The sequence below is a fragment of the Zingiber officinale genome, chromosome 8A, assembly GCF_018446385.1.
Source record: "Zingiber officinale cultivar Zhangliang chromosome 8A, Zo_v1.1, whole genome shotgun sequence".
In the NCBI taxonomy this organism is placed as follows: Eukaryota; Viridiplantae; Streptophyta; class Magnoliopsida; order Zingiberales; family Zingiberaceae; genus Zingiber; species Zingiber officinale.
Genome location: NC_056000.1, coordinates 129,968,181 through 129,978,200, shown reverse-complemented (window position 1 = coordinate 129,978,200; position 10,020 = coordinate 129,968,181). Strand labels below are relative to the sequence as shown.

Below are 10,020 nucleotides of genomic sequence, written 5' to 3'. Positions count from 1 at the left end.
TGTGTTTCCCTATTTTCAGAATGTTTTATTCATCATGTGCTATTATAGGTTATGCCCACCTTGTTCTTTCTAGGCTGAGATAAAAGTTCTAGAGGATAGAGGGACAGCTAGGAAAATTGTTGGTCAATATAGCAATAATATTTATAATCTATTTGAATGTTCCTGATGACAATTTCGCAGTGTGTTTGAAAAGATAGAAGGTTCTTCACTTCTTTTTTTCTTTCCAAAGCGAGATTTTAGTATTCAATGGTTTAGTTATGCTTCGAGAAAAGTGCAGAAATGAGTCTTTGTTTTTCCAACGGCCTGTTGGAAAATAATCCATTCAACTGCTATCTTCCTCGGGAACTTGGAATTTGTTACAAAAGGTTAAATCAAGACTTATGGGAAGTCTTGCCGTTTCAGTTAGTTTATCAATTCTTTTTCCTATTTTGACTTGCTCTCCTAATGTGATGGAACGAGGTATCTTAGTAGGCTTCATGAAATTCGCATGATAAGTAGAATATTATTATATTAAAAATATTTTTTTATTTGATTAAAATTATTAAAATTATATTAAGTTAGTTGAAATTATTTTAAAATTATTATAGTAATTATTTAAGTAGTTGTTATATAGTTGTACTAGTTATTGTAATATGGGAGTAGTTATTCAGTATTATACAAATTAGAAGGGCATTTTTTTTTATTTTTGAAATCACCAGATGCCCCAATTTTTTATGGCGCTCCATCCCATATATAATTATTTAACTATCTTTTATTATATTATTTCTATTATTATCCCTCATTTATATTTTTCATCTAAATTTTGAACTGGACATGGTGAAACTAAACTACTAGCTGTTATATAATTGTAGTTGGTATGATTTCATAGTTGTTATAATTGAGATATCATATAATTGTAATAGTTATGAAATTAAAATTATTACAATATGAATATTAGGTAATGGTAATAATGGTATCTTCCCTATTATAGTAGGTATGAAATTGTATGTGCTACACATGTTGTAACATTTACAATTTTGTAGTTGATACAATGCTTCCGACTGATTCAAAATTTAGGCGGAAGATGTAACATGTAGGTGGGATAATAATGAGAATAGTACTTGTCTACTTAAAAATATTCATGTCATCTTATACGGGGTGGGGTATCTTATACGGGATGGGGCATCGTTTCGATAAAAAAAAAATTAATTGATTTTAATTTTGTTTTTTTTTTTTTAACTATTTGAAAAAACTAGAGATGCATTTTGGAGTTTGTCCTATTTAATAGATGTTAACGTGTTGTATTAGTTATTATAGTATTGAAAATGTCTTTTAATTTTTTTTAATGATTTATATAATTTAGCGGTCCGTCGTCCAGCATCCTTGAATTATAAATACATCATAATTTAAAATTAAACAATAGGTATCTGAGAGACAGTTAAACGTCTTTGGGTCACATTAAATTAGCAAATTATATACAGTGAGTTGTCCCCAGCTACTGATCGATCAATGTACGCATGATATCTTGATCCGAATAAATTATATATTCGTAGAATTTAATGCCGATTTGATCAATTTCGTGCTGTGCGCGCACACAAAAAAAAAACAAAGGCGGCTATTTCCAGAATTGCACTGCATCATTTAATATATTTGAAATTCAAATATTATTAAAAAAGATAATACTAAATAACTAGAATTTAATATATTTTATAAATTATATCAAAGATATTTTAATAATATCATATATATATATATATGAATTATATAATATATTATAATTAGTTGGCCAATAAAATTTACCGTTCAAAAAATATTTACATCCGAGATAAAAAACAAAAAGCTTTCTGGAAGACTAGTCACGTGATTGGGAGCACGCGACCGCGTACAGGAACTAAAACCCCCACGTCGTGCGTCCGCACCAACCGAAATCATCGACGACTGCAACGGCGGTCCTCACCGTTAGTTTTAAACTTTCCACGCGTCCACAGTGAGCAGTTCGTCCATCCCACGGACGGTCCAGATTCGACCCCTTGGACTTCTAGAATCGATAAATCGCATCCAACGGTTGAGAATACTAACTTACTTCCCAAGGTTTCCTTCCTGCTCCCTCTATAAAAGTCATCGTCTTTCGTTTTCTTCTCTCTCAAATCTTATCGGAAATCGAGATGGCGACTGAACGCCCGGCGCCGGCGACGTTTCCCTACTTCTCCTCGTCCCCCAGCTTCGGAAGAGCACCCGTCGAGTACGAAAAGGCAGCGTACGATGGCTCCGACTCCCCCACTTTCGGCGTCGCTCACCGCTTGGAGACGCTGCCTCCGCCGGCCAAAGCCTCCGCCGACGGCGACGACGAAGAATACGACGCTTCCAGCGATGATTTCGAGTTTTCCGTCGAATCGAATGGAGCTTTCGGGTTTCCTCCCGCCGACGCGGACGAGATCTTCTGCGGCGGGCGGATGCTCCCTGTCTACCCTGTCTTCAATCGCGATCTGATCCGCCGCCCCGCGGAAGCGGAGGAGCCGGAGGCTGACACGATACCCATCCGGAAGCTTCTAATCGCGGAGAAGGAGGTGGAGCGGGAGGAGCACCAGCCGGAGCGGTGCAAGAAAAGCGCCTCCACCGGAACGCTGCGGGGTCTGTTCCGGAGCTTTACGATCGGACGGAGCCAAAGCGACGGGAGGGATAAGTTCGTGTTCATCGAGGCGTCGGCGCCGGGGTCGGCGTCGGCGAAGAAGATGATCTCCAACAAGGTCTCGAAGAAGGGGCCGCGGGCGGCGGAGGCAGATGCGGTCACCGCCAACCCTCCCTTGTACGGCAAGGGAACAACCAACAAGGCGGTGAAGGGACCGCGGCGGTCATTCTTACCGTACAGGCAGGAACTACTGGGGCTGTTCGCTCCTGCCAATGCATTGACGCATAATACCCATAAAAGAAACCCGTTTTATTATTAATAAATATCCATTATTATCTTTTCATCTCATTTTGTAGAGAAAACAATTCTTATTGAAATTCATTGTGTCCAAAAATGAGAAAATCTTTATAATTAACCATTTCAATCTGAAAATTTAAATTAATAAATGAATATGAAAATTTTCAACACTTGGATAAGTCTTAAGGTTATTTTAATGTGGAATAGTGAATCTAACCCACTAACCATTAAATTATATTTCTTCTAATGGTTTTCTTATTTCTTAAAAAATGAAGAGGTCTCTATCAAGAGCTTGTCCAACTTGTTTTGAAAGCTAAAGAAATGATAGAACTTCACAAGAGTTTGACATGGGAGATGGGACTAAGTCAATGGCTAAATATTTATTCATGCAAACTAAATGAGACCTAAAGATTGAGCAATACAAATGTGTACATTGTAATCACAATAATACCATTTGACTCTAGGAAGTGACCATAATTTAGCTTAGAGGCCAGCAGTCTACATAAAGGAAATGTGTGTCTCAAGCAGCCACAGGACTCAAGCCAGATGAGAGCTGTAAATTGGCGGCATAGTCCCGAGCCCACAGATCATAGTGCACGATTTCCTCGAGCGAAGGGCGCGCGACGAGTTCGTTTCGGTGAGCATCGCATGTGAGTTCCACTACCTTGAATATGTCCAGATAGTTGATTCTGCAAAGTGGAACATTATGTTTTGCGACTTCGGTTGAACTGTAAGAATGAAGCATCAAAGGAATTGAAATAAGGGAGAAGTACTTCTCATTAATGAACATCTCCACTGCCTTTTCATTTGCAGCACTAAGGACTCCTGTCATTGTGCCCCCGGCTCGGCCAGCTGCATAGGCGAGATCCATTGAAGGGTACTTCACATTATCTGGAGCTTTGAAGGTCAATGAGCCTTGCCTGCATTGCAAATTTGCGATAAGTTTTCTATTTTGTTCACTCAATGATTGTACATTGCCTCACTCAATGCTAAATATAATGGCAAAAGCTTTCACGCGCTGTTGATGTCGGTAACTTTGTAACAAGACAGTATGCATGTAGGATATGAAAAAACGTAACAAATTAGATTAGAATCTCATACTTGCAAAGATCAAGTCGAGGCCATGAAATCTCTGAGCAATAGATTCTGTCCGGCCATGATAGTGTGTAAAGGATTGGAAGGCGCATATCAGGCCACCCTAGTTGAGCCAATACAGATGAGTCCTGCAAAATAAACATAAATTTGTTCAAAACTATGAGTTTAACATTCTTTATGCCAGAATATGACAGTAGTTGTTGACAAAAATCTATAACGAAGATCAGAGATAATGGGTTTGCGATAGATTTTACCTGAGTCTCAACCATGGAGTGGATTATCGATTGTGGATGAATCACAATCTCTATATTATCATAATCTGCTCCAAACAAATAGTGTGCTTCTATAACTTCTAGTCCCTGTATGACAAAGAATATTCTAGTTGAATCTGAAAATGTAGGGTATAGAATCGAATCCTAACAAATTTTATGATAATGCTGACAATACCTTGTTGAACAGGGTAGCAGAATCCACAGTGATCTTTTTTCCCATGTTCCAGTTGGGATGCTTCAAAGCATCAGCAACCTTCACGTCTTTTAGTTTTTCAACAGGCAAATCCCTATGTCAAACACCAAAGTAGATGTTTCGATAACTTACTCGATGGTAAATCACAGGTGGAAACAGAGAATTGCATTACTGATATCTGCAAACATAAACAGGCTCGCATTGTTTTTGAGAAAGAAGGAATCAACCTCAGTTACAATAGTCTAACTCCTAGCTATGAAATTAGAAAACACTGGGGCTGGGTCCTAGTCCGGTCCGGTTCTATGAGTGGATCAGATGTGCAATTGAACAAATAAAAAACTGGTCCTAGCAGTCAATTTTTGTCACACAAGCCAAACCAGTCAGATTGACAAAACCTGGCCAGTTTTTTTTTTTTAGAGCTTAAATTTTCCAATAATAACCCTCATCATCGTTTGATAATAAGAAGTAAAACCGTCTTTCAATTTATAGTTTGATTCAGATAAGTGTTGTCTAACTGACATGATGCATAAACAATGGACTGATCGTACAATTGTCACACGACTATATCCATAGCCATAGGACTCCACTCTTCTGTGTCTAGAACATAGATTGTTAAAATGTATGCCCTAACCAGATAATTGTTAGCATTTTTTAGTCATTTATAAAAGATGACAAATGGAAGCTTCTTTGCATTTCTTATACCTGAAGGCTCCTCCCGATGCAGTCAAAATTATGCGTCGCAGTGCACCCTCTGACAAGCCTTGGATACACTGAGAAAAAAAAAATGATACTTCCTAAAGATCAGGTATCTGGGAAACTAAATCAAGCCTTTAATGAAAAACAGAATTTTGGAGCAAAAGGAGATGAAATCACCAACTGCTAATTGAATGAGTGATGCATCGAGAAATGAATACCTGGAATATGGCAGAATGTTCTGAATCAGCAGGAAGAATTTTCACATTGTGTTTGTGCGCAAGTGGTAGCACAAAAGGACCGCCAGCAATAAGAGTTTCTTTATTTGCCAAGGCTATGTCTTTCCCAGCCTGAATAGCAGCAACTGTAGGCTGATCATATAAAATTGGATTAATTTAAAGCATTAAACTGAATGTAGAGAGAATAATTATTAGATCCAGATGTGTTTTATATCAGTATATGCATCTTTTTGAATAATTCTAATGCAAACAATAAAACAACCATATAAAATTTCAAATAACCAAAAAAATTAGGAAATTGTATTAAAAAAACCTGGAATTCTTCAAAACTATCAGTCAAGATATTCTTCTTCTCCTGAAAATCTAGAACACTTAAAGAACTAGAGCTCTTAAATTTCAGCCATTTCAGGTGTCACAAGCGCCATTGAAAAATGAAGGCAATGATGATAAACATGTTGGTATGCTGAATCATGTTGAACTAGCTCGTTGCATATATGAGTATTCAAAGTAAGTGCATGCACATCCATTTAATATCCAACACATATTCTTTGTGTTTCTCTTGTGATGAAATCTGAAGAAGCATTTGCTGTTAGTTAGAGCCCTAGAGCCAATCATATGATGATTGTTGTATAGACTCGATGTATCATATTCCTATATGTTTATAAAGGCATTTCTTTATGGTTATTATACTTACTTGTATTGGTGTGAAATAACTAAGTATAATAGCGTCCTTGAGTAGAAGGTTCTTATCTATATCAATCGATTGGTTGAATCGATAGTGAGATGATATAGAGAACACTACTCTTAATCATTCCTAGTCAAGTATTAACATTCAGGGACAATGTTAATGCGATGAGACTAGCATGTAGATCAACTCGATGACTTGATCTCACAAGTCATGGATATAGAGATATCAAGTTGACACATAGGCATGCATTGGAGAATGTATACTGAATGACCCGCCATGAGAAAGTATCATGGATCGTTATATGAGTGTCATATACTTTCTCATGTGACTATTAGTATGACTATCAGTCCTTGGACCTGAAGTCACCATGGTTCCCTACATAAGGAGTTACATACTTTGGCTTCGTTAAACGTCACCCGTAACTGGGTCGACCATAAAGGCGATTACTGGGTATGTAACAAATTATGCGGAGGGATGTGAGTAATGTAGATGGAATCTATCCCTCCTATATGATGGGAGTGACATCATCATTCTTGATAAAGTGAAACCACTAAGTGCATGGTCATGCCCAAATGAGTCAATATGAGATATTGAGCTCAATTGATTAGAGTGAGTCTACTTGGAGTTTAAGATTTAGATTGATTAGAGGATGACACGGTCTATGCCTCAAATTGATCAATCTAGATGTCAAAGATAGAAGGGCATTATCATATATTGTGAAGGGTCACAATTAGTAGTCACAAGGTGATGTTGGATCTCAGCATTCTTGTAACTTGGGTAGTAATGATGTGTTGCTAGATACCGCTCATTACTTATGCTTCTAAATGGGTTTAGGAGCATTGCCAACGTTACAATAACCTATAGGGTCACACACAAAGGGCAATTAGATGGAGAATATGTTCATATGATGAACCAAGAGGATTAGGTTCATGTGATGAACCAAATTGGATTAAGAGTAATCCAAATTAAACTAATTGAGTTGGACTCAATTTGATTCATGTGTCCAATGACAATGAGTCTAATTTAGATTATGACTCATTGAATCAATTTGATTTAATAAATAGAGATTCATTAAATCAAATTGGCTTGAATCAATGGTTAGATTTGATCAACCATGGGAGAATTTAAGTTAAGTTTGACTTGACTTGAGAGGGAAGATGAAGAGTCAAGTTTGACTTGACCTTGACTTGACCAAATGCCATGTCATTGTGACTTGGCATAGGGTCGGCCAATGATGATGTGCCACATCATCAAGGCAACTTCAAGTGAGTGCCACCTCATGAGGAAAATCAAGAGCCATGACTCTTGGTATTCCTTTAGTGGCCAACCACTTAAAGAGATGAATTAGCATTTGTGTGCTAATTCAAGGCAATTGATTCCTTCTTCTTCCTCCTCTCTTCTCTTCTCTCCCTCTCATCCTCCTTGGCCGAAACATCCAAGAGTGCTAGCACACTCTAGGTGTTTTTTCTTCCATCTCTTGTCCCGTGTGGATACTTCTAGAGGTGTGTACACTTGAACACACTTGAGATCCGAAGAACCTTGGACGAGCGGGATTTGCAAAGGGCTTCGCTTCAAAGGCATACCCCTTATCATGTAGATCTAAGGTAGATCTAGGATAACAAACATGTACATGAATTTATTTTAATCTTCGCACGGATCCGGTGGCAAGACTTCGGGGTTTCCGCAACGCAAAAAGCGATTTTTGCGGCCCGAAAGTTCCAACATTTGCAACCTAATGCAAGGTCAAAGGAACATAGTTATGAAAAGGTCAATATTCAGTATTCTCCCAGCCAATCTTGGTGTTCACAATCTTCTAAGTTATCAAATGGTTACTCAATGACCTTCTGAAAATGAAAAGCTAATTCGTTGTTATAGGGTTGATCTACAATAAGGTAAATTTCAAAAGGATACAGTTTGACAGATCAAATATTAGTCTATCCTGTCGAGAAGAGCAGCATCAAGTCAACCAAAAAGGTTCATCGTCTAATTGTTTGTTTTCAATGTCAAAAGAATTTTTGATGTTTTAAGTGGCACCACAATCATTCAAAACATGAACTATTATGAAATATGCATCAAGCTAAATCTAAATTACAAGATAACAATATCGAGATAGAATTAAGAGATAATGCATTACCTTTAGTCCTGCACATCCTACTATTCCTGTAACTACTGTCACGGCATCAGGATGGCGAGCAACCTAAAAACTCATATCAGAACAATGTTAACTTAAGAACAGTTCACAATATATGCACACAGAAAATTACCTCTACAATGCCTTCCTCACCAGGAATGATTTCAGGTTTGTGTTCAGCATCCTCCAAGGCCTTTTTAAGTTCAGCAACCAGTGACTCATTTCTCACAGAAACCAGTTGAGGTCTGAAAGTCTTTATCTGATCAAAGGGAAAAAAAAAGAATAGACTTTTAGACAGTACAATGACATTAATGTAACTCTAGCATAACTAGTGTTACCTGATCGGCAAGGAGTGTCACATTGGAACCAGCTGCAAGAGCAACAACCTTAAACTTGTCTGGGTTTTCAGCAACTATATCCAATGTCTGTGCGCATTATATTAAAAGAAAGAAACAGTATAAAAATTTGGTGTCATAATTCAAAACGGTGGTGCTCATTTTCGCTAGGTCTTTAAGAAAGCCTAACAACAGTGATTCTGTGTTTTTTATAATCCTGTTGAGCTTGGTTGATAAGTAGGCTCAACAAGAGTGACTGTACTTTTTGGCAAGAAATAATCCAACAACTTGAATCAACAACTAGTAGTTTCTAAAAGATCATCTAGAATTAGAATATTGAAAGTAAACATTCATGAGATGAGATCCCTTAAGTAAATATTCCCCCAATGTGCCAATAGTTTGATAAAAAAAATTTTACAAGATACACAATAAGAGGAAATCTATGTTGTCACTGCCTTCAACTTTATACCTGAGTTCCAATTGACCCAGTGGATCCAACAATTGAAATAGGCTTTGGTCCATCCCAAGTCTTGCGTCCCGGTTCCTCAACAGCTCGACCAGGCCAGGCCGGTGGAGGCCCCTGCTGCATGGAACAACTTGCTCTCCAGAATTGAATTTTTGCTCCCTTTTGTTTTTGTCCCAAAGGAAGGCACACTGAGAACGGCAATGCCGAATAAAAATTCACATGCTATCCGTTCGAACACAAGTAACAAACCCCTACACTTAAATGGTTCTAAGCATACGCGAAGCTTGTTCTCTGGATTGCTCCAGCAGCTTCAGGAATTGATGCCCTTTTCTAAAGATTTTTTTTTCCTCATAAAACTACTTTGAAAAGCTAAAAGTACAATTAAGAAAAGGATAAATCACTTCTGCAAGCTCCAATTGCGGAAAGGAACTGGAACAGAACTAAAATAAGAAAATAAAAGCCACTGAAAAGACCTAACCGTAGGGAAAAAAACCTTCTTCGAGTCCAGCTAATTCATTTATGTAAAGACAATCGATAGGGCGATAACCTAAATCGCAACCAAATGTAATTAACCGCTGATTCAAGGTTGGAACTCGAGATAAATCGGCCCAAATCAACGAAGCGGAAACGAAAAACCAAGGTACCAGATCCAACTACACAGCTCGCGTCTCCAGACACAAATTCTAACAAACAAGAAGAAAAACCAAAAAAAAAAAAAAGGTCGCACCTTTGCGCTGGGTAAAGGCGCCCCGGCAGGACTCCAAGAAGGAGACGCCTCCAATCTCCCCCGAAAGCGGCAGTCCGAGCGTCATCGTCGCAACTCGCACTACCTCCCGCTCCGCAAATTATAGGAGGTTGGAGGAGGGATAAGACGAAGGGGGAATCTCGAATTGCAACGGGCGCAGCGCGGCGGATGCTCAAAATATTATACGGCTACTCCGTCAGCCCTCCGCCCCCTTCGCCTCGGCCACTGGAGTGTCAGGGGCTCCAGTGACGTTATTCG

General features: G+C 38.4%; 2 protein-coding genes across 3 annotated transcripts; one reads left to right on the top strand and one right to left on the bottom strand.

Moving 5' to 3' along the window:
- Nucleotides 1–2,106: 2,106 nt before the first annotated feature.
- LOC122010236 lies at nt 2,107–3,023 on the top strand. Its single transcript, XM_042566702.1, has one exon. The coding sequence runs from the start codon at nt 2,145–2,147 to the stop codon at nt 2,925–2,927; it is 783 nt and encodes a 260-aa protein (XP_042422636.1). The 5' UTR covers nt 2,107–2,144; the 3' UTR covers nt 2,928–3,023.
- Nucleotides 3,024–3,266: 243 nt separating this feature from the next.
- Nucleotides 3,267–10,020, bottom strand: LOC122010235 (1-deoxy-D-xylulose 5-phosphate reductoisomerase, chloroplastic-like). 2 transcript variants are annotated; one of them, XM_042566701.1, is made up of 12 exons: nt 9,745–10,020; nt 9,021–9,205; nt 8,555–8,641; nt 8,350–8,475; nt 8,220–8,282; nt 5,380–5,508; nt 5,168–5,235; nt 4,448–4,559; nt 4,255–4,359; nt 4,007–4,128; nt 3,679–3,825; nt 3,267–3,594 (listed from the first exon to the last, which is right to left on the bottom strand). In XM_042566701.1, the coding sequence occupies exons 1-12, from the start codon at nt 9,827–9,829 to the stop codon at nt 3,426–3,428; spliced, it is 1,398 nt and encodes a 465-aa protein (XP_042422635.1). In that variant the 5' UTR covers nt 9,830–10,020; the 3' UTR covers nt 3,267–3,425. The 2 variants fall into 2 exon arrangements, with proteins under 2 accessions (XP_042422635.1, XP_042422634.1); XM_042566700.1 differs by having other exon boundaries at nt 5,380–5,529; nt 9,745–10,018.

Excerpts from the sequence above, each read along its gene's own strand:
- LOC122010236 (XM_042566702.1), top strand. The coding sequence starts at position 2,145 with ATGGCGACTGAACGCCCGGCGCCGGCGACGTTTCCCTACTTCTCCTCG.
- LOC122010235 (XM_042566700.1), bottom strand. The coding sequence starts at position 9,829 with ATGACGCTCGGACTGCCGCTTTCGGGGGAGATTGGAGGCGTCTCCTTC. Across the intron at positions 9,206-9,744 it reads CGCCTTTACCCAGCGCAAAG|TGTGCCTTCCTTTGGGACAA; the intron begins GTGCGACCTTTT and ends TGCCGTTCTCAG. Across the intron at positions 4,129-4,254 it reads ACTCCATGGTTGAGACTCAG|GACTCATCTGTATTGGCTCA; the intron begins GTAAAATCTATC and ends TTTATTTTGCAG.